Source organism: Gadus chalcogrammus, chromosome 8 (genome assembly GCF_026213295.1).
Source record: "Gadus chalcogrammus isolate NIFS_2021 chromosome 8, NIFS_Gcha_1.0, whole genome shotgun sequence".
Taxonomy (NCBI): Eukaryota; Metazoa; Chordata; class Actinopteri; order Gadiformes; family Gadidae; genus Gadus; species Gadus chalcogrammus.
The window spans coordinates 6,214,664-6,241,468 of NC_079419.1; the positions used below are offsets into that span (position 1 = coordinate 6,214,664).

Below are 26,805 nucleotides of genomic sequence, written 5' to 3' on the forward strand. Positions count from 1 at the left end.
CCCTCTCTCTGTGTGTCTCTCTGAGTCTCCCTGGTTCACTCCCCTCTCTCTGTGTGTCTCCCTGGTTCACTCCCCTCTCTCTGTCTGTCTCCCTGTGTCTCCCTGGTTCACTCCCCTCTCTCTCTCTGTGTCTCCCTGGTTCACTCCCCTCTCTCTGTGTGTCTCTCTGTGTCTCCCTGGTTCACTCCCCTCTCTCTGTGTGTCTCCCTGAGTCTCCCTGGTTCACTCCCCTCTCTCTGTGTGTCTCCCTGAGTCTCCCTGGTTCACTCCCCTCTCTCTGTCTGTCTCTCTGTGTCTCCCTGGTTCACTCCCCTCTCTCTGTGTGTCTCCCTGTGTCTCCCTGGTTCACTCCCCTCTCTCTGTCTGTCTCTCTGTGTCTCCCTGGTTCACTCCCCTCTCTCTGTGTCTCCCTGTGTCTCCCTGGTTCACTCCCCTCTCTCTGTCTGTCTCTCTGTGTCTCCCTGGTTCACTCCCCTCTCTCTGTGTCTCCCTGTGTCTCCCTGGTTCACTCCCCTCTCTCTGTCTGTCTCTCTGTGTCTCCCTGGTTCACTCCCCTCTCTCTGTGTCTCCCTGTGTCTCCCTGGTTCACTCCCCTCTCTCTGTCTGTCTCTCTGTGTCTCCCTGGTTCACTCCCCTCTCTCTGTCTGTCTCTCTGTGTCTCCCTGGTTCACTCCCCTCTCTCTGTGTCTCCCTGGTTCACTCCCCTCTCTCTGTCTGTCTCTCTGAGTCTCCCTGGTTCACTCCCCTCTCTCTGTGTGTCTCCCTGTGTCTCCCTGGTTCACTCCCCTCTCTCTGTGTGTCTCTCTGAGTCTCCCTGGTTCACTCCCCTCTCTCTGTGTGTCTCCCTGGTTCACTCCCCTCTCTCTGTCTGTCTCCCTGTGTCTCCCTGGTTCACTCCCCTCTCTCTCTCTGTGTCTCCCTGGTTCACTCCCCTCTCTCTGTGTGTCTCTCTGTGTCTCCCTGGTTCACTCCCCTCTCTCTGTGTGTCTCCCTGAGTCTCCCTGGTTCACTCCCCTCTCTCTGTGTGTCTCCCTGAGTCTCCCTGGTTCACTCCCCTCTCTCTGTCTGTCTCTCTGTGTCTCCCTGGTTCACTCCCCTCTCTCTGTGTGTCTCCCTGTGTCTCCCTGGTTCACTCCCCTCTCTCTGTCTGTCTCTCTGTGTCTCCCTGGTTCACTCCCCTCTCTCTGTGTCTCCCTGTGTCTCCCTGGTTCACTCCCCTCTCTCTGTCTGTCTCTCTGTGTCTCCCTGGTTCACTCCCCTCTCTCTGTGTGTCTCCCTGTGTCTCCCTGGTTCACTCCCCTCTCTCTGTCTGTCTCTCTGTGTCTCCCTGGTTCACTCCCCTCTCTCTGTGTCTCCCTGTGTCTCCCTGGTTCACTCCCCTCTCTCTGTCTGTCTCTCTGTGTCTCCCTGGTTCACTCCCCTCTCTCTGTCTGTCTCCCTGTGTCTCCCTGGTTCACTCCCCTCTCTCTGTGTGTCTCCCAGCTGTCTCCTGTATAAGCATGTGGGGATGGACGTCTTCAGCTGGGTGCTGGGCTCCCAGGGCCGGCTCTCAACCCGGGGGGGGCGCCGGAGGAGGCAGGCCCGCGTCCGCCGGCTCTCCCCAGAGCACCCCCCCATGGCCACGCTCAGCGGGAGACAGGTAGGGCAGAGGGGGAGACACTCACACACACACCAACATTTACATGCAGTGAGACAGGAAAACACACCAACACACAGTTAAAGAGGTACACACACAAACACGCAAGCACGCACGCACACACAAACGCATGCACAGACGCTCGCACGCACACTCACTCACTCCCTCACACGCCGGAACACGTACATGTAGTCAGAAAAACAAACACACGCACACACATACACACAAACACAGACGCTCACACGAAAGGTTGATTGTTTGATTAAACTGTTGTTCAATGTGTGTCGATGTTTGATTTGTGGTGCATCGACGTGGAACTGTCAGGCAGATGTGTCCCATTCCTGAAAAACAATCCACACCCTTATTTTGCAATCGGGAACACGTCTTGAGCAGTTTGGTGGTCTTAGTGATGTGAAACAGTCTATGGTACACCTCATCCTGTGTGTGTGTGTGTGCGTGTGTGTGTGTGTGTGTGTGTGTGTGTCTCTCTTGTCTAGTCCACGCTGCAGCTGAACCTGCGTGTGTCTCGTCCCGGTCCGCACGCCGTGGTCCTGGAGTACGCAAGCGAGGCGGACATGGTCCAGAACGTGAACCTGGTCCTCACGGGCCACTCCAGCGATCAGATTCAGGCCCGGGCCAACATCTACAGCTGCTCCTACAGGTAGGACGGCTGGGAACGCTGTGGACCTGCTCTTGGTTTCCGTATACGTCATACATTGTTCTTATCCGATGGCTCACTTTATACTCTTACCTTTTTGTAATTAATAAGGACCGCCCTCTCATGGAGAATGTACGCTTTTATGACATAAGCGGTCTAAATATATCAGCCTTTAGCGCTGAACCTGTGATAAACACACTTTTTGGCAATGTTACACTTTGTTGTTTCTGTTGTTATTCCAATGAATCCATACGCTTGGAACTTTTCAATTTTACATATAAACATTAATAATTGACATAATACCTATATAAAAATGAGCATAAAAATTAGTATATATATATATTATAAGTCTCTCAGGCATCTCAGGCATGTCAACTATCTGTAGTTAATTGAGCAATGGTCTCGTAGAAACCCCATCATGTTATTTTAAATTGACCCTTAAAGTGGCAATCTTGAAGGTTTTCCTGTAAATAATCTGTCGCAAAATGAGGAGGTAACACAATGGTGAGCCTACGGCTCTCTGATGAAATCCATTGCATTTGCAGTATAAATAACGCTACAAACTGGGTGTCACTCTTTGTATCTCTGGGAGAATACTACTGGTTATTGCCAAAGGTGTTACTAATGGGAAGGCACCAGAAACCTTGAGATTCCAACTTGAATAAACTGGTTGTTTTACTCCATACCGCCTCAGTTTCCTGTGTCGGAGCGTGGCGGTGGGTGGCAACAGCCGGGTGGCGTTCCTACAACTGGAGCACCGCAACGAAATTCTCCTGCACGCCTCCTCCGCCAACTTCCTGCTGGTAGGACACCCTGCGGCTCGGATCAGCGATGGGAACGTCGTGGTTATATTCCTTCCTTCGGGGTTGATTATGTATTCGATGACGTGTTTGTGTTTCTACCTTCCTCCCTGTAGTTCAAGGTGTATGCGGTGCCCGCGGAGGACTTCTCCATGGACTACGTACAGCCCAGAGTCCTCTGTGTCTCTGTCCATGGCCGCTTCACTGACGACAGGTACGTCTGGTCTCAGTCTGACTGTAGGTCCAGTCCATGCTCCATGAATGAACCAGCCTCCATTTACCCATGTTCATACGTTAGAAATATCTAGATTGTACAACCATTTTTTTAATTTAGATTATAGATAAAATCAATCAATCTTTCGACGATTGATTGAGTTTCCAAGGTCATTATTATACATCGCAGTTCGGATTCTGCTCTCCGATAATAGCAAACCATACCATGTGAAGGGGGAAATCTGAAAAATAGGCGGGGTTAGGCTTGGACAGTGAGCGATTGCCTTGGCGTTGTTATTGTTGTGCAGGGTTAGCAGCAACAGCTGTGTTCCAGGTATGAGTGTGTGCATTCCCTCTGGCCCACACGGGTCACTCACCTGAGGCTGTTGCATCTTGAGGTCGACCCCACACACGACAGTGTGTGATATAGATTCAATTCAGACATTATCCTAAAAGTGAAACTGTGAATTGAACAAGAGAGTGGGAAGTGGAGCAGGAAAATGTGAATGAGATCATACTGATTAATCCTGAAGCATGCATGCCTGCCTGTGACGTGTGTACTCCTGTACATTCACAAAAGTCTACCATACTCAATCGGGTGCCAGGGCAGATTAGGGATATTGTCAGATTAATGCTGTTTCATAGAGTAGGTCGCAACCTCTGGCCGGCACCTGACCTCCACCGCTAATGAGTCACATTGTTCTGTACTGTAGCCAAGCTGTGCCTTCAAAGGCAGGCTTAGAGATGAACTTCGAGACGTTTCAACCTGGACCCTATTTTCCCATACTTTTGAGGCTAGGGGACGAATGCGGAAGAGAATTTCTTAAATTGGCTAATTATCAAGGGAGAATGCCGCAGCTGCAATCCACGAAATCGGGCCGATATATTATCCTTTTGGGCAATAGCATACTGCCAATGTACGTCCTTTGAAGGGGATGGGATTGTCAAAATAAGTGTCTGACGTGATTGAAAGGTTTACTTCAGAAAAATATAACTTCTTGTTAACTTTCACTTGATCTGGTCTGTGTGATTTTGTCGAGTCTCGCTTAAGGAGAAATCTAGCAAGAGTTTGTAGTGCTTGACTACATAATGTGTAGTTTAGTGTTATCACAATGATTTGGGTGGAGGAGGGCTGAGATTGTACTGCAGCAAAGGGATTTCACAACAGGACTTCTCCTTAAGCGAGACTTAGTCAAAGTTGACTTCAGTGTTCTCGCTCAATACTGTTCCAATCTTAAAAATAATGGTCTGCATTAGTCGCATCTAGCCAAAATAACGGGAAAACAGGATCCAAGTTATCCTTTAACTAACGCCTGCCATGTTGGATCTGTGGTTCCGTACTCACAGCCAGTACTGCCTGCCGAGCCAGTTCCCAAGGCCGGCCTCGGCGTGGGTCCTGGACGCGGCCAGGGAGGGCCGGAGGTCCCCGTCCCAGGGGGGGTCCCCCCAGCGGAGGGAGGGCGAGGACTGGAGGCTGCGGCGTCAGACCGGGCTGCTGCCCCTCACCGGACCCCCCAGCGAAGGGGTGCTGCTGAAGTCTCCACAGGTACACACCCTGGCCCTGATCAGTGGACTATCCGTCTCATAGACCATGAGCCAGGGCCCCAAATGTGGGCCATCGGTATCATCTGGGGGGACAAAGTCTTATAGTGATTTTTGGCAAGGTACACACCCCTAGTACTAGAAAAATCACGATAGCAGGGCAGGGCTGGTAGCTGAATTACTTTATTCAGCTCATGAAGTTACGAACCCCCGGAGATAAATTGCTTTTTGGAATCCGGTGTATATCTGCTTTAGGCTCATGGTAGGGATATTGTTGATATTCTATAATATAGTGCTTGGTATCGTTGGAAATGGGACCTTTTAGGCTTTCATTTAAGCCCAGTACTGGATCTGTCACACATTTTCTCACAATTTCCGCCTGGAAACTGTGAGAAAAACGAACACCAGGGACATAAAACTCAACAACTTCAATACTCAAGTCACGCTGATGATTCAGAAAATGTACAATATACCCATACTATTTATTTGTGAGAGCCTTAAATTCAAAATAATAAGTCTTCAAAGTAGAATGGAGCAAATGGAATGGACAAATTAGTCCAAAATACCCTATCATTCCAGGGCCAAATGGCCTATTTATTCATGTAAAGTTGTAATAAAAGTAATTGTTTCAATAGTGTTGTCAACATAACACTTGTAAGTGGTTTAACAAAGTGTTTCTATCAGGTATTTTGATATTCACCCACTTTCAGTTAGAATGTCAGAAAGTAGCTCATGCAGGGAATGTTGATGGATTTTGACAATTTGACAAGGTTTTCTCAGTTTTGTGAAAATATTGTTGGTTCAGTTGACTGGTTACAACAACACTACCAACTATGCCATCTTCAATCAACTTCCAATGAGTTCCAGGGGTATTAATTGTAAGTACAAAATACCTTTTCTCTTGTGCTTGTGAATTGATGGGGAATAGACAGAGGGAGATTATATCTATAGCTGTACCTGTAACAGTAGCTAAGGTTAGCTTGGTGTTTTTTGTAGGCTAGCTAGCTAGCAGGTTAGCTGAGTAGAGGAGATTTAGATCTGGATTCAGAATGGACAGCCAGTACAAATAATCTGAAGTCTGTATCATACACCATGAAACATCAAAAGAAGAAGATGAAATCTTTGGTCTTAAAGACTCTTAAAGAAGAGTAGAGGAGGACTTCAGTTAACCCTACATTAACCATTGGGACATAGGCTGTGCCCCTGTGGACCTGGACCAAGCAGGGGTACGCCAGTAGCCCTGCTGGCAGCCCTGAATAAGGAGGTTCAAAAAAAGCAGTCTGACCAAAAAGCTCCTACGAACAGGTACTGGCATCAAATGTCATAGTACCCCCGACTAAGCGAACAGCCCATGGACCTCGGAGCCGGGCCACGCCAAAATGTCTGATCGGAGCCTTTACGGCCGACCGATGGCACCGCTGCAATGCCTCAATGACGGGACCTGGAGCTTTGACACCGACGGCGCATCAAACAGAGAGGGGCCATGTGCCCCAAAAAGCTCATGGTAACAACGGCTAATCACGTTCATACCAAGTACCCCAGGGACAGCAGGTGGACCTCCAGCAGGATCCTTGACTACCAGAATACCACAGTGAGTCACTATCTTACCACACAACGACCTCCAACTCTAAGTAGCCAATATACGGATGGCCAGGCCATTCGCCGCCTTAAACTGAAGCCAATGACATGACTGGAGCCGTTCCTGGCCCCACGGTTCAAACTGGCGTAAAAATAAATCTTCCGTTACAGTGGATACCATGGAGCCGGTATCTATTAAACAAGGAATAGTGACTCCACCAATCCAGGCACGTTGGACAATGTGACATAAGTTTAGGAACCTTACCACCCCGTGAGCCAGTAAATGCCCCAACTGAGCTGTGGCTCGGCAGCTCAGTGGGCTTCAGTTTTCCCGGCTGCTGGGAAGAATGGGATGTGCTCACTTGACTGGGGGGCCGGCCAGAGGTGGAATTGGCACGAGGGCCAATTCCAGTATCACACGCCTGAATAGGGTGTGATACTGTAAGCGATTTTGCAGGCACAGGGAAGACAAGGGCACTTACACTCCTGATGAAAAACAAAGAAACAAAAGACACATTCTTGAAGTTGGGCCAGGAATGGCAAGCTAACTACCAGGCTGGTATGTGGAGAAGATGTTTAGAAAAGGACCCACAATTGCCTTACCCTGTTGGCAGAGGATGGAAGATGGAGACATAGGAGGAAGGTGCAGTTGGTGCTGCAATGGATGGAAGGCCAGCCAGCACCTGAAGCTGTCCTGGATCTACTCGCCTGCAACGGCACAATTATTTTTTCACTCCCACGATGTATATCGTGTGTGTCTTGCAAATGGCCTCAGGTGCACAGACATGTGTAAACTGAGAGAGTGTGAAAACCAGGCAACCTGTGTAGAAAGTTCAGATGAAGACGAGGACGACTGTATGTCAAATAATGTTGATTAGATATTAAAAGAATGGATAACAACATACAAACCAGTCTCTGATATATACACTTTACAACCTGTTTCTTTATTGACTTTTACAACTAATAGGGCTCCATCCTATTTGTCCATTCTATTCGCTCTATTCTATCTTGAAGACTTGTGCTGGCTGCACAAGTCTAATTTAAGGCTCACAATCTCCCCTCCCAAATAAATAGTATGGGTATATTATACATTTTCTGAATCATCAGAGTGCCTCGAGTATTGAAGTTGTTGAGTTTTGTGTCCCTGATCATGTTCCTTCATGCCCCAGGCATGAAAGAAAGCATACAGTTTAGGCGGAAATTACGAGAAAATGTGTGTTATTTCTGGTTTAAAGAAGTCACGTGACCTCTGTGTTTATTAGACAGATTCAGTACTGGGCTTAAATTAAAGCCTAAAAGGTCCCCTTTTCAACGATACCAAGCACCATATTATGGAATATTGTCAATTCCCTACCATGAGCCTAAACCAGATATATACCAGATTTCAAAAACTGAATTTATTTTAGGGTGTTAGAAACTACATGAGCTGAAAAAGGTGATTTTGCTACCATCCCTGCACTGCTATCGTGATTTTTCTAGTACTAGGGGTGTATACCTTGCCAAAAAACAATGATAGCATTTGTCCCCCCGATGATACCAATCAACCCCCCTGGCTCATGGACTATCAATGCTTATCACTGTAATTATTAAAGCTAGGGTAGGCAATTTCGAGAAACCAGCCAGATTAAGCTGGATTTTGAAAGCATCCATCCAGCCAGGCCACGCCCTTAAAAAGCCACTCACCCAAAACACATGCATAGCTCTAGCTTTAGCAATAGGCTAGGTCTGGCTAGCCCTGTTGATCCACAGTGTGTGCAGGAGCTGACTGGGTAGGAAGGCTGACAGACGGGCTTATTACAGGCCTGCAACAGCCAGACATATTTATTTTGTCAGCGAGTTTGATTTTCTTATTCCCTGTCGGAATTTCAAGTAAATTTAAACAATAAGGACAGAAAAAGCTTATGAAATGAATTGCCTACCCTAGCTCATATATATGTATAAATATATATATATATAAATATAAATGTATATATATGATCTCTATTATCAAGTAAAAACAGATGTATTGAGTCATTGCTTTAATGCGTAAGGGCTACGCTTCATTTATTAGACATTACACTGCTCCCCTTAAACCTAATTAACGTCCAGTCCACCAAGCACTCCTTGGTCCTCCTGTTATTTGTTAACGTCACGATAACAATCCCCCCCCCCCCCTCTGTCCCAGACGGAGATCAGCTTCCGCCCCAGGGTGCCAGTGCCGGGCCGATACGTGGTGGTTCTCCACTACCGCCAGCCGGAGCACCCGTCCTTCCCCGTGGGGGTCCTTGTGGAGGCGGGACGCGCCTGGAACGGTGAGAGATGACCGACCCCTCGTTTGGGAGTTGATTAAAAACGTCTCCCGTCAGGAACTATTCCCAATCGGGAGTAGGTCGATGGGAGACGTTTCACTGTGCCTGTCTGGTGAGCTCTGTGATGTTGGCTGTGTGGCCTCCTCCTCCTGCTTCACCGGTAAGGCCATAATTCTCCCCTGAGCGCAGATTAAACCCTTTACGTTCCTGTGCCATGACTCAAGATGATCAAAGGGTTCGCACACTCTTCCTTTTATGTAATGAATGCAGGGAGGAGTGGTTGGGATTAGAGCTCCTCTCAACTTGCTACTGCTCTCACTCTTCTCTTTTAATGCATGTCCTCTCTTTCTCTCTTCTCTATTGCTATATCTCCTCTCTCTCTTCTCTATTGCTGTATCCCTTCTCTCTCTCTCTTCTCTGTTACTGTATGCTCTCTTCTCTATCACTATATTATGGAAGCATATATGTAGCAAAATTCAAATGGCAATGCAATTTGCAATTTGCAATTCAATAAGTAATTACGTTATGCAATTGACAATGCATTATGCAATTTCATAATGTAATTTGTAAATACGTTATTCAAACTGTATTTTAATATGCAAAGTGACAATGCAATCCTCAATTAAATTTGCAAAAGTTATAACAATAAAAATACAATAACATTTTGTCAAATTATTTTGAGTTCCTTTATTCAAATTGAAAAGCTATAGCGCCCCCGTGATTGCAATCCACTTCGCCACGCTCTGTGTGTTGCGATATTCAAATGACATTTCAATCCGCAAAACGGAATCCAAAACGGAATCCAAAGAGGAAATCCAAAGAGGAATCCAAAGAGGAATCCAAAAAGTAAATATGCAAAGTGGCAAACGTATCAGCCAATCAGCGTCTGGGCGGGAACTACTTCACTTTCTATTGTGTCTGACTGTTTTATGTGTGGGGGGTGGGAGTAGTGATGGGAATTTCGATTATCTATGGAGCACAACATAAACATTAGTAAAAGAACTCTAGAAAGAGTGCTTCATAGGAATCAGCTGTGGCGAAGACGCAATAAGGCGGACATCGGAGAAGTAGCCGATTTCATACATCGCCAATTACAGTCCTCTGGCCAACAACATGGCTACAGGTGGATGCAACATAAGTGTTGGATGGCAGGGATCATCACGGACAGAGAGACCGTTCGTCTCTTGCTGCGTCAAATGGATGGTGGTGGCGTGGATCTCCGTGCACGGCACCGTCTGAGACGTAGAGTCTATGTCAGTCGTGGCCCGAATTATGTGTGGCACATAGATGGATATGACAAATTGAAGCCGTATGGGATATGCATCAGTGGTTGCATTGATGGGTTCTCGCCAAAGATGATCTGGCTAAACACCCACTCAACTAACAGCGACCTACGTCTTATAGCGGGGTATTTCATTGATTCAGTGATGCAGCATGGTCGCCCATTGAAAGTGAGATTGGATCGCGGGACGGAGAACACACACATTGCCGCAATGCAAAGTTTTATTCACAGCAGTGAAAACGGCATTTCCCCAGACTGTCACTCTAGGTCCAAGCACGGGGAACCAACGTATTGAACGCTGGTGGTGTACGGCTGATTTCTATGAAGCACTCTTTCTAGAGTTCTTTTACTAATGTTTATGTTGTGCTCCATAGATAATCGAGCCAAAATTTCAGCATTTGTATACCTCCGTCTGAAATAATCTTTAATAATCGAGTTCATCATCTCCAGCTAATCTACTGTAATAATAGGCTATATGTAGCACCTATGGATAAGCTACAATTAGGCTACAATGACTGGTCTGGTCCTGTTGAGAAGTTATCTCATTATAATGAGATAGTATCTCATTATAACGAGATACTATGTCAAAATAACGAGATACTATGTCAAAATAACGAGATACTATCTCAAAATAACGAGATACTATCTCAAAATAATGAGATACTATCTCAAAATAATGAGTTGTGACCTGCATTTTTTTTCTTTTACGTGGCGGAAACGGGCTTCCATACATACGAACTAGAAGTGAACAAGGAAATTACGAGCAAGTGACGTAGTTCCCGCCCAGACGCTGATTGGCTGATACGTTTGCCACTTTGCATATTGACTTTTTGGATTCCTCTTTGGATTCCGTTTTGCGGATTGAAATGTCATTTGAATATCGCAACACACAGAGCGTGGCGAAGTGGATTGCAATCAAGGGGGCGCTATAGCTTTTCAATTTGTATGAAGGAACTCAAAGAATTTGACAAAATGTTATTCTATTTGTATTGTTATAACTTTTGCAAATTTAATTGAGGATTGCATTGTCACTTTGCATGTTAAAATACACTTTGAATAACGTATTTACAAATTACATTATAAAATTGCATAATGAATTGTCAAATGCATAATGTAATTCCAAATTGCATTGCCATTTGAATTTTGCTACATATATGCTTCCATACTATATGTCCTCTCTCTTCTCTATGCTGTATGTCCTCACTCCCTTATCTATATTGCTATATGTCCTCTCTCTCTCTTCTCTATTGCTGTATGTCCTCTCTCTCTCTTCTCTATTGCTGTATGTCCTCTCTCTCTCTTCTCTATTGCTGTATGTCCTCTCTCTCTCTTCTCAATTGCTGTATGTCCTCTCTCTCTCTTCTCTATTGCTGTATGTCCTCTCTCTCTCTTCTCCATTGATGTCATCTCTCTCTCTTCTCTATTGCTGTATGTCCTCTCTCTCTCTTCTCTATTGCTGTATGTCCTCTCTCTCTCTTCTCCATTGATGTCATCTCTCTCTCTTCTCTATTGCTGTATGTCCTCTCTCTCTCTCTTCTCTATTGCTGTATGTCATCTCTCTCTTCTCTATTGCTGTATGTCCTCTCTCTCTCTTCTCTATTGCTGTATGTCCTCTCTCTCTCTTCTCTATTGCTGTATGTCCTCTCTCTCTCTTCTCTATTGCTGTATGTCATCTCTCTCTCTTCTCTATTGCTGTATGTCCTCTCTCTCTCTTCTCTATTGCTGTATGTCAGCTCTCTCTCTTCTCTATTGCTGTATGTCAGCTCTCTCTCTTCTCTATTGCTGTATGTCATCTCTCTCTCTTCTATATTGCTGTATGTCCTCTCTCTCTCTTCTCCATTGATTTCATCTCTCTCTCTTCTCTATTGCTGTATGTCATCTCTCTCTCTTCTCTATTGCTGTATGTCATCTCTCTCTCTTCTCTATTGCTGTATGTCCTCTCTCTCTCTTCTCTATTGCTGTATGTCATCTCTCTCTCTTCTATATTACTGTATGTCCTCTCTCTCTCATCTCCATTACTATATGCCCTCTCTCTGCTATATTGCTATATATTCTCTCTCCCCCAGGCTCGGTGGATGCGTCCTTCTGCCCCAGCGTGTCAGGCTGCAGGGAGGTGGTGGTCGCAAGCAACCGCATCGCCCTGGAGTTTGAGGGGGGGCGAGAGCCCACCATCACAGTCAAGATCCCCCCCGGAAAGACCCTCACTCTGGTCAGTTCCGGTTCAATGTAGAGCATAACGACAGCACCAATCATCCTTACCCTCCTTACACCGTCAAACAATCAGCTCTCTTCACAGTGTCAAAGCAGGGTAAACACAGGTGCAGCTGCTAGTCGGATTAGTTATGAGTGTTTTCCAAACAAAGCTAGCAACACAGACACACACGCACGCACACACACACGCACGCACACACACACACACACACACACACACACACACACACACACACACACACACACACACACACACACACACACACAGAGAGACACACACACACACCTACACACACAAACACAGATGCACGCACATGCACACACACACACACACACACACACACACACACACACACACACACACACACACACACACACACGCATACACACACAAACACACACATAAACCCAGCTGCAGCACTAAGGCTTGCATCAATAGAACAGGGACATTTTTTCATGTTGTAACACATTTTATAGACTTAATTGGACCAATGTGTAAATTATCCCCTTGAAAGTTAAATTTTATCTGTATGTTCACAGTTCACATTGAACATAAAGACCACAAGTGTGGTCTTGCCCAGTTTTGTAGGTTGAAACTGTTTCTTTCTGTGTGGTGTTATAGCATGAGGGGTCTTTTTTCTACATGGCCGCCTCAGACACACACAAGCACACACGCATGCACTCTCTCTCAATCACTGTTTCCTTAGTTTTACCCTGAAACTAAACCAAACAAGATATGTTATCATATATCATAAAATCACATTTTTATAATTAATATTTTTTGAGTGTTTCAGCTCCAATCTACGGGGATGCGCATCCAATTTCTCGTACTAACATTCAATGAGATATTTTTTACCAGTGTTTTGCTGTGATATTTATGTGCTAGCTCTCTGGTCTGCTCCAGGACTACGTCTTGGTGGTGGCTGATGACAGCTACAGCCCAGACCTCTTGAGAGAGAAGCCGCTCAACAAGTCTGCAGAGTTCATCACACGCTGTCGAGGCGAGGGATTCCATATTGAGTAGGTTTCCCTTCTTTTTGACCAATGTGCATGTCACATCATGAATTCTGAAATATATCAATGTAATATGATAATAAATGTTACACAATGTTTGCCTCATAGCATAATTGCCATATAACGAAATTGAGATGTATGCCTAACTCTACTTGTTCACACATCTGGTTGAATTTACTGTTATAATTTCAATAAAAAATCCCAAACCTTAAAATACATAGACCATTATTCTATGAGGCAAACGATAACGCAATGCTAATGTTGTAAGAATCTCGTTACCTCAGAAAAAGGTAAGGAATGTTTTGCTCAACCACAAACTTAATCCTAAACACAGCTGACCTGTTTTGTGAGTAGCGCCCTCTTGCTGTGAGTGTCGTGTAGTGAACCGTTTCCCTTGTTTCTCTAGCCCCAGGACATCCTCAGAGTTCTGCAGAAGCTCCGCCCACTCTCTGGTTGCAGCCTATAACGATGGAGCCCTCCCCTGCGACTGTGACGAATCGGGTACCACACTGCCGGCCTGCGATCCGGACGGAGGACAGTGTACCTGCAGACCTAACGTGATTGGCCGACGGTGCAGCAAGTGCGCCACGGGATACTACGGCTTCCCTTACTGCAGACGTACGTGGACACGGAACACTAGCAAATCCCCCTGACTGGTCTGAGATCAGAATACAGGCGACATAATGCACTGAACCCTCGTTCACAATCGCCTATTAACTCTTAAGACACATCACACATGTTACTACTCCTGATGAACAAGTGTAGAGGAAGTAACCAATAAGAGGTCAGCTGACAATTAACTGGGATGCCCTTCTAGGATGGCTTGTAGTATAAAGGAGGCTGGGAAGCACTGGGCAGACACAATGGCAAATTAATAATTTGTAATCATTTTTCGAATATAAATTGAAATAATAAACTAATTAAGGATACAAAGACACAACAGAAGGATCCGTCCAATCCATTTCCCCTCTCCTTCTATTGAACGACACGTGTGTTTGTGTGTACGTGTGTGTGCTTGTGTGTCTGTGTGTGTGTGTGTGTGTGTGTGTCTGCGTGTGTGTGTGTCCTCAGCGTGCGAGTGCGGGCGCCGCCTGTGCGACGAGGTGACGGGCCGCTGCGTCTGCCCGCCCCAGACGGTGAAGCCGTCCTGCGACGTGTGCGACAGCCAGACCTTCAGCTTCCACCCGCTGCTGGGCTGCGAGGGCTGCGACTGCTCCCCCGCCGGCGTCCGGCCCTCCGGGGGCCTCGAGTGCCACAACGTCACCGGACAGTGCCCGTGGGTGGAGCGGGCGTGCGCGCCGATGAATCACGTGGAGCAAAAAGACTTTAGGGCTTTAGGGTTCAGGGATGAACGGTTAAAGTCACCGTCGAGTTGTGTACGGCGTTTAGATTGGTTTGGTAACCGGAAAGGTTGCTAGTTCGATCCCTGGCTCCTTTCTTGCTCGAGTGTCGAGGTGTCCCTTGAGCAAGACACCTCACCCTGACCTCTGGCTGTCGCCTTGCGTGGTTGAATCCGCCGTCGATGTGTGAATGAATGGTCGTAATTCGCTTAAAGCGTCAGCAACAACTTGAACATTGGATGCGGTGAATGAGTGACAGACAATGGTTGATCCATTGATGCTGTGGTCATGCAGAGCAATGCTTATATGCGACTACGTCCCAAAAGCCAGAGGCACGAGACAGCAATCACAGTTTATATTGAGGCCTGGGCAGTTTGACGTATATTATGACACCCTCACCATAAAACCATAAAAACGATGTAAAACCAAGTGAAAACTCCTCGCCCTGCATGACATGTTAACACTCAATTGTTCGTTTTTTTTTGCAGTTGCAAGCCGAGGATCGGAGGTCGGCAGTGCAACCGCTGTGCCGGCGGTTACCATGGCTACCCAGACTGCAGGCCATGTGACTGCGACCAGAGCGGCGTCACGCCGGATGTCTGCCACCCAGACACGGGGAGGTGTCTCTGTAAGGTAGGACGGGCTGCACATAGTGTGGTAGCGGGTTGATATTTACCATATATTACATTTATTCTAAAGGTTAACACGTAGCATGGTGATCGGGCAGCTGATATAAGAGATAGGGGCATTCGCTGAATAGAGGTTAAGAGTACTGTGCACACCGAAGTGAGATGGCGCTATGGATTATGCTATGCATCATGGGTAGGCAGTAGCTCAGGAGGCGGAGCGTGTTGACTTGTATCTGAAAGGTTGCTGCTAGTTGGATCCCAGGAACTTCTTGGCTCCAGCGTAGGAGTGTAGTGGTATCCCTGAGCAGGCACCTAACCCTGAATGTGTGGGCTGTTTGTCGCTTTTGATAAAAGCGTCTGCTAAATGTAAATTTAAGTTGTTAAAACAAGCCGTACCACTAGACTATCTTAATGTGAATCACACAAAACAGATGATTCCGTTGCTCTAATCTGTACCCGGTCAATCTGCTTTACCAACCAAAGTGTAGACTAAGCCAAAGACAGTTTGTCCTCAAATGTTCAAACCCACTCAACGCAGTGTGTACTCTGTACTCGCACTCTTTACCTGCCATGGCAACAATGTCAACGAGCGGTTGGTGGCTCCCGGTGCTCCACCCTCGCTGTAACTGTCGTGTGGCCCCGCCCTCGCAGAGGAACGTCGGGGGAGCCCGCTGTGACGTCTGCAAGGGCGCCTCCTTCCACTTCGAGCCGTCCAACCCCGACGGCTGCACGCGCTGCTTCTGCTTCGGCGCCACCGACCAGTGTCAGAGCTCCGGCAAGCACAGGGGGAAGGTGTGTGTGTGTGTGTGTGTGTGTGTGTGTGTGTGTGTGTGTGTGTGTGTGTGTGTGTGTGTGTGTGTGTACCAGTGTGTGTACCAGTGTGTGTACCACTCTGGAAACCAGCAGTTTTCAGATTACTCATTTTGCTGCTACTGCATTTGACCAACAGTAAACCCCTTACATCACGCACGCACGCACGCACGCACGCACGCACGCACGCACGCACACACACACACACACACACACACACACACACACACACACACACACACTTATGAGCCTTGGAGTGGATCTCAAGGCTCCATGTTAACCAGCTCGGATCACATTCCCTCATGCCCGTCATTCCACCACCGTTAGTTCATGGACATGCGGGACTGGCGCCTGGAGAAGCCCGACCAGAATGAGGTGGCGTCCACGCTGAACCCAGCCAGCAACACGGTGGTGGCAGACGTTCAGGAGCTGTCGCCCGTAACCCAGGTTCTCCACTGGGTGGCGCCACCTTCCTACCTGGGGGACAGAGTGAGTCGTTGGAACAGGTTCCCTTTTTGTGTTTAGTCAGGACAGAACTGATTCCAGACAGCTGGTGTATTCTGTATTGTCTGCTAAAATAGTATTTTTATATAAGAGGTATTTTTTTACACATTATTTGAACTGAACTTTTTTATCTGTATATTATCTATCTTAAATATTATTTTGCATACACGTTCAAGTTTTAAACATAATACAATACATCAACTCACACTTCACTATGAAAGTGAATTAATTGTATACAGTCTATTTCATTATATTACTTATTGTTAATCATGTTAATCCCATGGATGGGCACCATATCAACATTGGATGGATTGATTCGATGGAGTGGTTTAATATTGACGTCTATCACTGTTTGGGCCCCTAGGTGTTATCGTACGGGGGCTTCCTGACCTTCCAGTCCAAATCCTTCGGCGTTCCCGCTGAAGGCATGAAGCTGATGGACAGGAGCCCCGACATCATCCTCAGTGTATGTGGATTCTCGGTTCCTCCTGTTAACCCCTTATCTCTCTCGCCCCGCTACACTCATCCATATATATTGACGCTGGTTGTTTGTGGTGTGCTCTTCAGGGTCAGGGCATGACCCTGGTCCACCAGGGTACGGATCCCCCGAGGCCAGACAGACTTCATCACGGTCGAGTCCAGCTTGTGGAGGTGAGGTTCATTCCAAACGTTCCCCATGCATTAGACCAGTTGTTCTCCCCCTAGTGGTTCCTTGGAGTACTGCAGGGGGTACTCAGAAAATGTAAAGCTAAAGTTAAATTCTAAAAGCTAGACAGATCGAGAAAAGTGATTGAAACGTAACCCTGTTAATGTTCATGTTTACACTGCCAAATAGAACGCACATATATTATTTATGTTCCATATTTTCTGTTTTCTGCCGGTGAAGAAAAAATAGGGGGAAGTCTAGTAGAAACAGTTTGATCAGTGCATTAGATGACAGAAGAACACCGTTAACCCTGTGCTTATCTTAGCATGCAAGACTCTTCGCCAACCGTTGTATTGTCATCGCTGTAAACTGGTTGTCCATCCATACAGACGATTTATAAAATACATTCATGCAACACACAAGAAAGAAAGTAAATATAAAGAAATACATTTATATTAACATTAAGAGCATTTAGAAGACGCTTTTATTCAAAGCAATACAATAAGTGCATTCGTCAGAAGAAAGAGCAACAATATTTCACTGTCGGTACAGTAAGAATGTTCATAGAACCAAGTGCCAAGCACTAACAATTTCTAGGTTAACCCATTCCCCGTATACAACAAAGATAGCGAGGATAAGATGCTACACAACGCTAGGTACTAATTCAAAATACAAAGACGTACATCATACAATAAGTGCGTACATTATTTAAATAGTAAATAGTACAACCCATCCAAAGAACATCTAAAGAGTAGCTTTTCTCCTGACCTGTGGACTACTATAACACCTAGGACCCAAAACAGGGATCATCAATATTAAATCATATTAAATCAAATTATATCAATCGAAGCAGTCCCTTCAGATGTTGATATGGATCCCATGCAGAATGCCTAACAAGGTAAACAATTCAATTCAATTCAATTCAACTTTATTTCGCCATGTATACAAGATACTAGGAATTTGAATTGGTATTCTCCATGCAGGCAACACGCAGTAAAACAGAAAGACAAAAACACAATACAAGGACAAACAGTACCATTATGAGCAATAAATTAATAGGAATGGAGATAGTGCAGTGTTAAATAAAATTAAAGTGCAATGGTGTCCAAGTTTAAGAGTTATTTAGGAGGGCTATTGCTTGGCGGAAAAAACTGTGGAGGTGACGTGATGTTTTGGACACAATAGCCCTGTACCGCTTTCCAGAGGGGAGAAGATTAAACATTATTGGCAGGATGAAATACAACAGTAAGAGATACAATGAAACGAAGTGTAATAAAATGAACTCACTGTCCGTGGGTGCAGGGGCTCTGGCGCCACGCTCTGACCAACAGGCCCGTGTCCAGGGAGGAGCTGATGATGGTGCTCGCCGACCTGGAGGGCCTGAGGATCCGGGGCCTCTACTTCACCCAGAGCCAGCGCCTCAGCCTCGGGGAGGTGGGCCTGGAGACGGCGTCAGACAGGGGCCCCGGGGCCCCGGCCGGCAGCGTGGAGCAGTGTGTCTGCCCTCCGGAGTACGCCGGAGACTCCTGTCAGGTGAGGAGACGGCAAAACGTGTCCTTTCTGATTTTACTTTTTAACTTGGTCTCAAAAGCACCCCAATGTGGCGCCTAGGAAACAGGGTCATTTATCGCGCTGAAGGTCTTCTTTGTGAACCTCTTTGAGTCCTACCCATTTAAGTATTGGGGAGCTAGCATTAATTCACCACTCACTTTTTACTGCTAGCTGGCTAACTGGATTTTCTGCCCAGCATGCATACAGCTATACAAACCCATCTCTACATGCACTCTCAATATTTGCTTCAAAAGTTTGCTAACACAGATATTGATGTATTCAGAATATATGTTTTTATTTAAAAAAAAATGTAGAGGGGTTCGCAATCTGGTTCAGCTTACAGACCCCAAAGGAGAGATTTGGCGTCTCTCTTGGACCCAAACTCTTTCTTGCTCCACATAAATGTGACGCAAAGTTGAGCCCTTTCTCTTGATTTTGATCGAATCACTTTAATCAAGCTATGCTATGTTATGCTCGTCAATATGCTGTAAACCCACAACGCAGCTCGGCCACACAGTTGGTCACACAGTTTGGAGCTGCTTGTGACTACTGCCCAGCGCCCTACGCAGCGTTTTGAATGTTGTATCCATTGGGTCGACCATGAAACATATTTAGTTGATTTGTGTTTTAGTTAGGGAGAGGGTAGGCTACTTTGTAATTCGTCTATTGTGTAGAAATATTGATGAAAACAATGGAGGCTCTTTGTAGGGTGTGCTGCTGCCCGACTGGTTTTTCGATTGAGACCACTAGTGGAGTCCTTGTCATGAATATGATTTGTTCTACAGCTGAACACCGTTACATTTCCACCTGGGTATAAAGATGGGTGATTGTCGTTGGAATCATCACATAATTAGTCAACCATTAAGTAACCAACGGAGAATAATAAACCGATCTGAGTTGATCAAAGTTCATGACAGTCTTGCGCAAGAAGATTTTATTCCCACATCTGGGTACACGCATCCTCAAACCATTATTTGTGCTATTATGTTATGTAGACATCGTTAATTATCATCATAATTAATAAACTCCAAAGGTGAGGTCAGATTTTTCAAGCAGCGACTATCGTTTCAATGCTCGATTTGTGACCTTTCATTCTGGAGGACATGATAAGACATGTATCAACATTCTGAACTTTTTGTTCTGATTACCTATTTCATTTGATCTTCAACAATAGCTTGTCCTGTTGAGATCCGTTCTAGCCCAGCTAGAATGTTTCAGCATGAAGAAAAACAAAGTCAATACTGACCTAAATTGCAAAATAATAGTATCTCTAGAATCATGCTGGAGAATCAGTGGACAGGCACTTTGATCCAAAATAGTAGACTTATGCGCTTATTTATGCAGGTTAATAGAAAATAAATTGAACGTAAACAACATCAGTTTGCAAAGAGATTTTGAAACCAAGAAAATGCACTGCATGCACCCCTACATGCATCTCCCTCTGGTGATGGCATCTCCTGGCTACCTATTCCCTGCACTGGCTTATTTCTTTATCGGCTCTTGTTATATGTCATACTTATTTACATACGCTCACTCCCTTTTCTCACACCTAGCAAAGTAAACTTACAGATTGCTGTTGTTTCACACAGTTAATTCCCTGAATGCTGCTTCCCGACAATTGAAAGAATTGTACAAGAAGAAATGAGAGACCGTTAGGATCAGGTTAATAAAGTGCTACTAAACGGTTTGCGCTTGGTTACCCCCATATCAAATGTCTGTGCTGGCTACTGTCTGCCCCATTGCTGACCTGTAGCTACTCAGCCATCTAAAAATATAAACAGCACTGATTTCACACTACGCACAATTCTCTACCGACACTTTAACCTAAGTAATATTTATCATCTGTAACCCAAGAGCCTAACTCTGATCCTATCTCCATTAAATTAGGGAATCCTATATGTTTTACTTCAGGGTATCATATCTAGTTTACATTAACTTAACATTAGTGTATCCTGTCTACGTTACATTAGTGTATCCTATATCCACTACATGGGTGTATCCCATCTTTTGTACATTAGTGTATCCTATCTCCTTTACATTAGCGTATCCTATCTACTTTACATAGTGTATCCGATATCTACTTTACATTAGCGTATCCTACTTTACATCAGTGTATCCTATCTACTTTACATTAGCGTATCCTACTTTACATCAGTGTATCCTATCTACTTTACATTAGTGTATCCTATATCTACTTTACATTAGCGTATCCAATCTACTTTACATCAGTGTATCCTATATCTACTGTACATTAGCGTATCCAATCTACATTACATCAGTGTATCCTATATCTACTGTACATTAGTGTATCCAATCTACTTTACATCAGTGTATCCTATATCTACTGTACATCAGTGTATCCTATCTACTTTACATTAGTGTATCCTATATCTACTTTACATAAGCGTATCCAATCTACTTTACATCAGTGTATCCTATATCTACTGTACATTAGTGTATCCTATCTACTTTACATTAGTGTATCCTATATCCAGTGTTGGGAAGGATACTTTTAAAATGTATCCAGTTACAGAATACAGATTACATGCCCAAAAATGTAATATTGTGGTATTGTATTCTGAATACTTGGATTACTTCCACATTGAATTGCATTTTATAAGTGTAGGAATGCGGCATCAAATCCTGCTTACTAAACAGGCCTATTCTGGTGTGTTCTTCGGTTCAAACTGGCTGAATGTGTTAGGCCCAAGTCTCCCTGAAAGTCTATAACTATTTTATATAATTTGCTGTAGTGGAACAAAGACTATAAGGGTATGTTCATGCAAAAGATATTTGCTATTACATGTAACATAGGTGTTGCCTATAAAATCGCCTTGAGAGAGAGAGAGAGAGAGAGAGAGAGAGAGAGAGAGAGAGAGAGAGAGAGAGAGAGAGAGAGAGAGAGAGAGTGGGTGTCTGTCCAAATTCCCTGACGGTCCGACAATTTGCTGCTAGTCTTGGAGTTACCGCCAATCAAAAAATAATTCCCATAATGCGCGCGGCTGAGCGGGTGCCTATTACGTCCAAAGAGGCATATGCTGTCACTTGTACCACATCACAAGCGAACCGTACCAGGGTTAGTTTGGAAGCGAACCGAGACCAGCTGTTCAGGGAGGTCTCGGTCGGCTGATTTGGTTCACATCGAAGTGAGGTGGTTGCATTCACACCAACGCAAACGTACCGAACCAAGGGGACCAAACTCGTTTAGTGCGCACTAAATGCAGTTGGTGTGAAAGCAAGAATAAACTGCTGAAACAGAAGTATCGTCATGTAATCCATTGATTTCAACAATGTAACTGTATTCTAAAAACCAACTATTTAAATTGTAACTGTAACGGAATACAGTTGGCTATAATTTGTATTCTGATACGCAACGCCGGTACACGTATTCCGTTACTCCCCAATGTCAGCCTCTATCTACTTTACATTAGCATTACACACATCTTCAGACCCTGGCCCCAAACAGGGTATTTTTTCCCGGCTCAGTGAAGGCTTTGTTGAGGAATTGAGTGAAGGTGATTTGACGTCGATGGCAGATGTTTAGGTGGTGTCTCGGAGTGTGCTGGGTGGGGTTTGGTTTGGGTGGTGTTGTCGGTGGCGGCTGGGCCGGGTGCAGTTGAGGTGGAGACAAGGCGGTGAGTGAAACAGCACCTCATCAACTTCAGCAGAGGCCGAATTTCTCCTCAGATATGGAGGGGAGCGGGGGAGAGGGAGGGAGGGAGAGCTGGGGGGAGGGAGGGAGGGAGGTAAGGCGGGAGACAGGAGGGTGTCCTGACACGCCTGAACAAAGAGCCCCACCCTTTGGCAAATGAGCTCTGCCGCATGAGGAAAAATTCATCAAGTGAGGAGTCCGGGGCTGAATGCACTGGAAAATACCTGACTGGGAATAGTGCTGCGTCCACGCCGATGCCCTGAGGCGAGAGCTGCAGTCACGCAGACATAATGTTAGGGATTGTACTGCTCTAAGCAACGGCGTTCCTAACGCCATCCAGCGCTGGATTGGTTGGTTGTGTTTTTTGGGTTGGGATGGAAGAAGTTTTGTGAATGACTTATAGTGCACGATGTTGTAATTCCATTCGAGCAGCCGCAATTTCAATCGTTTTATTAGCCCGGTCTCAATCGAAAAATCGAATGGTGGATTTTAATCATAGAATCATTTATTTGTTATCTTCATCATTGATTTATAAACCCACTCATGCGATGAGAGCACCGCATGTTTTTCCTGGTGTCCTTTTTCGCGTAGCCTCCTTTTATGGGCCGCCCCGTGGTTGTACACAAAACGCTGTTGCCATGTTGGGTGTCGATCTACGTCGGTGTACGTGTGCTCTACTTCAATTTGGGTGTGTCATAAGCGGAAATTATTAATTCGTACCTGGAGGGCATAAGAAAAGGATAGGCCCCTTGACACACTGCAGGGTGTGGCAGCCGACGATAGACTCTTACTCAATCTCTATCTGTGTCTGTACCTGTGAACGTGTGTCTGTGTCTGTGTGTGTGTGTGTGTGTGTGTGTGTGTGTGTGTGTGTGTGTGTGTGTGTGTGTGTGTGTGTGTGTGTGTGTGTGTGTGTGTGTGTGTGTGTGTGTGTGTGTGTGTGTGTGTGTGTGCATGAGATGTCTGAGTACGAGTGTGTGTGTGTGTGTGTGTGTGTGTGTGTGTGTGTGTGTGTGTGTGTGTGTGTGTGTGTGTGTGTGTGTGTGTGTGTGTGTGTGTGCATTGTGACACACCCAGTTGCCTCAATGTTATGTTTAAGGAGTCTGATTCTTCTCAGTGCCGACCGTCTGGAAATCACGGTCATAATAGCTGGGAAGCCTCAGCCCTGCGCGTGCATGTTTTATGTTTCTAACAGGGTTTGACACTCTTTGCTACTTACAGACAGCAGTTCCTTTGAGGATATGATTTCTAGGGATTTCCTTTGAAATTAGGTAAATGCAAGAAAAATATCTCAACATACACTATTTGTAGTGGACAGAATCATTCAAGCATCTTAAAAAATATATGCATAATATAAAAACAAATAAGCATAGGCCTATTATACAATGCAGCTGTGTGTAGGTGTGTGAGTAGGTGTGTTTGTGTGTGTGTGTGTGTGTATGTGAATGCGTGCAAGTGTGTAAGTGTGTGTGTGCGTGTGAGTGTATGATGTGAGTGTGTGTGGACTTGAGATCATATGCATGTGTGTGTATGTCTCGAGGTGAAGGTGTGTGTGTGTGTGTTGACTGTGTACCCACCAACCAACCCCGGCGCTGACTCAGCCAGGTGAGCGTCGGCAGGGTGTGTCACGCTCGCGTCGGGGAGTGAGTGAGCGAGTGTGTGTGTGTGTGTGTGCTCACACTCCCCCCTTTAAGAGACGCACTCCGGGCAGAGAGGCAGTCAGTTCACCCGACTACACGCTAGGAATGTCAGACACGAGTATGGATCAGCAGACGCCGCAGCGGCGGCGGCGTCGGCAGCAGCAGCCCGGTGCCCGGCCTAGCGCCCCGACTACCGCCCTACGAGCCCTAGTATGCTTCACCCTCCTGGGGCTTTGCGCGGCCGGACACAGGCCCTACCAGAAAGGGGAGAGGGGACCCCGGCCGCCCGGGGTGCCCGACCGACGCCCCGCGTTTCAGGCGGATGAGCAGGACGGCGCTCAGAGGGTTGACTTCCCATCGCTTAGCGACATGGGCTACCAGAGGGTGCAGCACCCGTGGATGCAGGACAGAGGGCAGGTGGTGCAGTACCCCGCCTTTGAGGACAGTGCGGACGACGCTCAGACCCAGGTAAAGGGAGGTCGCAGCCGCCGCCGCCGGGGTCGTGTTCGGGGGGGGGCGTGGGGCGCATCGACCCTAACAGGACGAGGAAGGGTCGTTGGTTTGTGTTTGTGTCACGCTTGGCTTCTGTGCCAGGACTAAGGATGCGGATCTTGAAGGACTGTAAACGCTCTTATCGGTGAAAGCAAAAGGGCATGTGCGTACGATACCGCGTTAATGTGTAACTTCGCCAACGGGTTCGCTGCCAAGGGAGAAACGCTAACTCCATGGACCGTTTTCTTACGCACTGCTTGGGGAACCAGACTTTCTGCATGGCTGCCTTTATCAAGGGAAAACATTGTAGGACTCAGAGAAGTGAATCATTTGAGCTGTGTCTTTAACATTGTTTTAGGTTGGTGTCATTTTCAAGGGGAACAACAATTATTTGTTAACACCTTTAATCAACAGTGTGACAGGAAAAAAACATACGTCGGACATGTTTTGTACATTCTAAATGATAGGCCTGTCTGAGGGTTGATGATGATGTATCTCTCCAGTCTCTATATAATTTGTCTTTGTGTTTCAGAAATGCAGTCCTGGTTACTATAGAGACGGCAGCGGGCTTTACCTCGGACGCTGTGTACGATGTGAGTGCAACGGCCTGTCCAATCAGTGTGAAGACAAAACAGGAAGATGTCTGGTAAGTGCCAATTAATCATTCGCTTATTGCTTTGACCTCAATCTTCATCTCCATCTGTGCCTCAGTCAGTCAATCACTCACACACTACCTCATTTCCTCTCACTCAATCAGGATCATATTCACTTAATAATAAACATTCTCAGTCACCCATACTCACTCACTTCACTGACTCGTGACTCATCCATTCACTCACACACTTACTCATCCAATCAAATTGAACGGTGATTACCGGTGCAAGCACAGTCTAGACCTCTGTGGCTAATATCCGTGGTCACCACTTGGACGAGCAGCCATAACTCATGTTAATTCTCTAGCATGACACATCATCTCACCTTATTTCTGTCCTCCCAGTCGGTTCCTCTGTCTTCATGTTACTCCTTCTGGCTTCAAGAGATTAGATCTCAGAGGAAACCTTCGACCCAAAGTCTCTGTGTTTTCTTTTTTTCTTCACCCCCCCCCACCTCTTACATAAGTCAATCATGACAGGGCCTGTATCTGAGCTGCAGTGTATTGTACTGTGCATAGCAGAATAGGGGTCTGCCTAGAGACACACACAAACACATAGCTTAACGCTCCCCTGTCTGCTCTCCCACAGCAGCCCCAGAAATAGCTCTTTGTGGTGGGGTTGGAGACCCCTCGATGTCATGCTACTGTGGTGTACATTACAACCTGTACAGATTGTCCAGGTCTAGTTTTATAAACAGCTTCAGAACAAGAAACAATGGGAACAATGTTTGAAAAAAAACCAATTAGGATTAATAAGATGAGGACCTCCGAGCTCTAGACAGGAGGACAGTATCAACTGAATCTGAAAATACTTTATAATAAGACTTCTTTTAAAACCTACTGATGATCAAAAGTAAAGTAGACATGATGACTGCCCAGGTAAAGGTATTTATCTTCCACTGTATCCAGCAAGCCGATTATTCTTATTTTAATTATTACCACTTTAATCTCAGATGCGACTGTTAGCACCATAGCATTATAATACAAAGACCAGGTAGAGGCGCCAGTCCATACATTATGCTCTGTTGACCGCACGGCTCACCGAGCGCTGATGAACGCTTCTTCCTCCACACATTCCAGAACTGTGACTCTGACGCGGCTGGCCCCAGATGTGAGCTCTGCAAAGAGGGTTACTATGGAAACCCTGCTCTGAGATCATGCCGAGTGTGCCCGTGCCCATTCAATGTGGCATCCAACAGGTGTGTGTGTGTGTGTGTGTGTGTGTGTGTGTGTGTGCATTTGTCACGCCATGTATACTTTCCTTGCTCTCTGGGGGGCTAGGGATCAAGGGGTTGTCATAAATATAAGCCCTTTGAGACTGTACCTGTGATTAAAGGCTATACAAGTGAAATTGAATTGAATTGAATTGAATTGAATTGAATTGAATTGAATTGAATTGAATTGAATTGAATTGAATTGAATTGAATTGAATTGAATTGAATTGAATTGAATTGAATTGAATATACATGCAAGCATCAAGGAGAGAGTAAACACATGATGAAACTTAACGGTATGCAAACAGAGGCTTTCACCATCATGTGTGGGGTAACCATGTTTGGGGTAAAATCCTTCTGTTTTATTTTACATTATTTACATTTCTATTTGGTATACTGTTGTTCTTGTTCTATTTATATATTATTTATTTTCTCGAATGCACCAATTGGGAA

General features: G+C 45.7%; 1 protein-coding gene across 2 annotated transcripts in view; it reads left to right on the plus strand.

Annotated features, from left to right (window-relative positions):
• LOC130388067 (laminin subunit alpha-3-like) overlaps positions 1 to 26,805 on the plus strand; it is a 79,934-nt gene that overhangs the window by 34,755 nt on the left and 18,374 nt on the right. For both annotated transcript variants that reach the window (XM_056597392.1, XM_056597393.1), the window contains exons 25-42: positions 1,483 to 1,639; positions 2,134 to 2,297; positions 2,989 to 3,097; positions 3,211 to 3,308; positions 4,655 to 4,853; positions 8,592 to 8,718; positions 12,064 to 12,206; positions 13,113 to 13,228; positions 13,629 to 13,840; positions 14,294 to 14,498; positions 15,051 to 15,195; positions 15,843 to 15,983; positions 16,329 to 16,490; positions 16,870 to 16,971; positions 17,073 to 17,156; positions 18,454 to 18,684; positions 25,019 to 25,132; positions 26,219 to 26,337. In XM_056597392.1, coding sequence (XP_056453367.1) covers positions 1,483 to 1,639; positions 2,134 to 2,297; positions 2,989 to 3,097; positions 3,211 to 3,308; positions 4,655 to 4,853; positions 8,592 to 8,718; positions 12,064 to 12,206; positions 13,113 to 13,228; positions 13,629 to 13,840; positions 14,294 to 14,498; positions 15,051 to 15,195; positions 15,843 to 15,983; positions 16,329 to 16,490; positions 16,870 to 16,971; positions 17,073 to 17,156; positions 18,454 to 18,684; positions 25,019 to 25,132; positions 26,219 to 26,337 — 2,628 coding nt within the window. The remainder of the gene's footprint in view (positions 1 to 1,482; positions 1,640 to 2,133; positions 2,298 to 2,988; positions 3,098 to 3,210; positions 3,309 to 4,654; positions 4,854 to 8,591; positions 8,719 to 12,063; positions 12,207 to 13,112; positions 13,229 to 13,628; positions 13,841 to 14,293; positions 14,499 to 15,050; positions 15,196 to 15,842; positions 15,984 to 16,328; positions 16,491 to 16,869; positions 16,972 to 17,072; positions 17,157 to 18,453; positions 18,685 to 25,018; positions 25,133 to 26,218; positions 26,338 to 26,805) is intronic.